Below are 2,571 nucleotides of genomic sequence, written 5' to 3'. Positions count from 1 at the left end.
AATCTCCATACCTTCGTTTTATTTGCTTTTTTCATTTTAAATTTGAGTTAGGGTTAGGGTTAGGGTTAATTGTTAGGGTTAATTGTTTCAGAATCGTTTGTTTATGTAGTCGGCACTTAATGTATATCGGCTGAATGGACGTCAGTGATTGGTTGAAATTACAGAAATACGATAACTTTAGCATGGAATAACTTATGGATTTCTTTTTTTTTAAAGAAGACTAAGAGAAAAAGATGTTTTATATGACACATTCTACCAGTGTTCCAAGTTTCAAAGTGTTTCGTTAATGAAAAATGTGGCCCCCGTTTTAAAAAAGATCCTACTTCTGTAAGAATGTCGCTAGAAGTATTGAGAACTGACTGAATCGGCCAAAAAATTTAGAAAATAAAATACCAAGTTTTATTTGTTAGCCACGTGAGATTAATTGAAAATTGTTTAACACAAATATGTTTTAATTATTCGCATGTTTATATATTTAGTTCACAAGATGTAGAGTAGAAGACTAAATTCATCGTCGATATATTTTGATAGCGATTCACCAAAGAAATTACAGAGAGTTGTATTTGATAATTGACCTGAAATAATAAAGTTCAATAGTAGCAGTTTATTTTCTAAATTTCTTGCCCAATTATAGCATCTTTCATTATCAGCACTTGATTTTAGGGGGGTGGGGGTAGTATTGCATGAGTATCATAACTCTCACATTGATTACCAGAGGCATTAAAAAAAAAAGGAAGAGAACAGAAAGAAAAAATCGCAACATTTAATGCAGAAAGTAAAGGGACATAACTACATTATCGTAACATTTAAATATCAAACCACACGGCACGGGTGCGTGATTATAAACTGCAGTTCTCTCCCTCGATTTTGTTCAGTTCACCGAGCATTTGTAGTGATTTGTTACCTTGGAATAAAGTATGCCTATCTTAGTTATCAATACTAATTTACCTCGGGAGAAAATCCCACAAGATTTCTTGTCGAAAGCTACTGAAATGATGTCGAAGCAGATTGGCAAACCTTCAAAAGTAAGTATGTTAAAGAACGAATTTTTTATTTGAAGATTTGCGCGTAGTTCTGATTGTTGAGTGGCGGGAGCAGTTTTTTGTTTTTCTTTAGTTTCTTTGCTGTTTCAAAATATTCAAGTTTCCCTAACGAAGAAGGAAATACATCTATATCATTCCCACCTTTCTTTTTCTAGATATAGATTACTTTAAACTATATTAACCAATGTGTCCTACCTTTTTCTATGATGATAGGGCGTGATTTGACGGAGATTTATTTGCTATTTCAAGCAATTCTAACTTCCACATTAGGACACCTTCGTTGTCTCGAAATATATGCTTGTTAACAAGGTGGATGAAAAAAAAAAAAAAAAGAAGAATTAAACCAAGTAAATTATTGGGTTAAACATTAACCAGCTATTGTGATTATAAGGTGAAACTCTGTCTTTATTCCCCAATCATTTTGTTTATCTGGGACCACCCTAATCAATGTGTCTTGTCTTTTTAAGACGATTGGATTTGATTTGAGGGGATTAAGTTGCTGTTTGGAACAGAACATGCGACCAAGCAGTCGCTTTTTTTCTTTTTTGTTCGCTGTGACCGTTAGTTTTTGGTGATCGTTGCACCCAGTTTCGATTCACCGTCCCCTTGAAACTAAGCTCGATTCTGTACATGTTAACAACAACCTCTACATAGTCTCCACTTTTCTAGAAATCAGGTCCTACTATCTTTAATAGGGAAAGGCTGCATTACGTCGTGTAGTGTACCCCTAATGCGACGGGGTTGTCTCTACAAGTATACTTTTGGTAATAAATTTACAAGATCAGGGTTGAACTTGTCTTTTTTTTAATTATAAAAACGTGAGAAATTTGTGAATGTCTGCATTTCTTATTTTATATATGTGTACCAAATGCTTATCTATAAGAAAAGAAAAACACTAATTTACATAAAGCTTTTACAAAGTTTACAAATATTATTACGTTATTATAATTGATAAAACTTCGGTAATTGTTCAGTTTACTGTTATTAAAAAAGTAAATAAAAATTAAGGGGGATACAACTAGTAAAGGGACATGCATAAGTCAACATAAATATTGGATATCATTTACTTTGGAATTGATCAGAAAGGCACGTGGAAAACCACAAATCAATCTTGGAATATAACCTAATTAACCGAATTACGAGACCAGATTATTCAGTGGTTGGCAGGGCGTCGACTAATAATGAATTTATACACGTACGAAAATTGGTTGACCCGGTGACAAAAATAAAAAAAAATTAGTCTAATAGGTGTAAAACAACTTGCTGGGAACGAATATGAAGAAAAAGATGCGCGCTCGCGAACGGGGTGAGGGTTGGGGCGAGGGCTATATATATATGTATAAATTAAAACAGTAAGGTAAAAAATTGGATATTAATTAATATCAATTTAATACCATGGGACTAGTACATTGAAAGAATCAGGAGATTCAGAAAAATTATATGAGATCTCAAAGGATTATTGTATATGTATATATAAAGGAGACCACTAGATGGACGGCTAATGTGCTAGAAGAATGTGATCTTCTTC

At 33.2% G+C, this 2,571-nt stretch overlaps 1 protein-coding gene across 2 annotated transcripts in view; it reads left to right on the top strand.

The window, feature by feature from the left end:
- LOC106879456 (macrophage migration inhibitory factor) overlaps window positions 1-2,571 on the top strand; it is a 33,949-nt gene that overhangs the window by 23,305 nt on the left and 8,073 nt on the right. Inside the window, exon 1 of one of the 2 annotated variants that reach the window (XM_014929019.2) lies at window positions 811-1,025. The exons of the other annotated variant lie outside the window; for it this stretch is intronic. Within the exon in view, the coding sequence (XP_014784505.1) occupies window positions 918-1,025 (108 nt within the window). The 5' untranslated portion in view covers window positions 811-917. Of the gene's footprint in view, window positions 1-810; window positions 1,026-2,571 lie in introns of those variants that run through there. 2 annotated transcript variants of the gene reach the window in all.

The sequence above is a fragment of the Octopus bimaculoides genome, chromosome 20 (genome assembly GCF_001194135.2).
Source record: "Octopus bimaculoides isolate UCB-OBI-ISO-001 chromosome 20, ASM119413v2, whole genome shotgun sequence".
Lineage (NCBI taxonomy): Eukaryota > Metazoa > Mollusca > Cephalopoda > Octopoda > Octopodidae > Octopus > Octopus bimaculoides.
Note: the sequence above shows the minus strand (reverse complement) of the source record. Positions and strands in the feature narration are given on the sequence as shown.